At 54.5% G+C, this 953-nt stretch overlaps 1 protein-coding gene across 1 annotated transcript; it reads right to left on the bottom strand.

The window, feature by feature from the left end:
* Positions 1–70: 70 nt before the first annotated feature.
* On the bottom strand, positions 71–664 carry EMH_0035480 (uncharacterized protein; the record flags this gene model as incomplete). The annotated part of the gene is made up of 1 exon (XM_013494976.1): positions 71–664. The coding sequence occupies one exon, from the start codon at positions 662–664 to the stop codon at positions 71–73; it is 594 nt and encodes a 197-aa protein (XP_013350430.1).
* Between the last annotated feature and the right edge of the window lie 289 nt (positions 665–953).

Raw genomic sequence — 953 nt, 5'->3', positions numbered from 1 at the left:
TCGCATGGCCCCTTCACTGCGCCGCACGTTGCGTAGGGGCCCGGGCGTTTCCCTGCTTGCTCTGTTTGTTTCATTGGCGGCGCTGGTCGGGGCTTGATCTCAGTTGTTCCCTAGCCTTTTTCATAAGCCTGCAATCTCGAAATACGTGACCCGGTTTACTACAGAAGATGCAGGTGCGCCGTTCAGAGTCTCCGTCTTGCTTTTTAGGTGGTGAAGTCGCCGTCTGCTGACGGTAGCCGCTTCTAGCCCCGTGTTTAGCTGGCTTGGTGTTCACAGCCCCAATATCTCTTGGTTCCAAATCGGGATTGTTCCCGTGCCCGCCTTCTTCCTTTTCAGCCAGGGCTGTGGGTGTGGCGTTTTTCTTTTCCATTCTGCGGAGGTATTCCATCATGTCAGCTAGTTCCACTTTATCGCCCATCATTTCTCTGCCCGTGGCCCAGCCAGTCACTGTTTGCCTCACTACGGGATCCAGCCCCGCTATAAACCATTGGTAGTGAAGCTCCGGGGCCACCATAGGACTTTGGTTCACCAAGGACTGGTATTTCTCAATGTAGCGCTCTACAGACAGTTTTCCCTGTTTAAGCTTTCTCAGTTCCGCCATAGCCTGCTCGCTTGCGGATGTCGGGATAAACCTGCAACGTACCGCGTCCCGGAATGCCTGCATGGACCTGATGTGCTCCGGGAACGTGGAGCCGTTGCATAGGTGTAGCCACCATCGCCGTGCGTCCCCTTCTAGCAAGGAAGAGGCAAGGAGGAGTTGGAAGTCTTCTGGGGCATTTTGAATGCGGAGGTATAGATCTAGGGAATTGAAGAACTCCTCCAAAGCCTCTACATCGCGGCGCCCGTCATATCGCGTGGGACGGCACAGCCGGAGGCACTCCTCTTGAATACTTTTTGGCGGGAATGCATTTTCTTCAGAATTGGATGCCGAAATGGAGCTGGCCTCTGCTTGT

The sequence above is a fragment of the Eimeria mitis genome, genomic scaffold, assembly GCF_000499745.2.
Source record: "Eimeria mitis Houghton genomic scaffold, Emh_scaff1368, whole genome shotgun sequence".
Lineage (NCBI taxonomy): Eukaryota > Apicomplexa > Conoidasida > Eucoccidiorida > Eimeriidae > Eimeria > Eimeria mitis.
The sequence above is the reverse complement of the archived record's forward strand: the minus strand, read 5'-3'. Positions and strand labels throughout refer to the sequence as shown.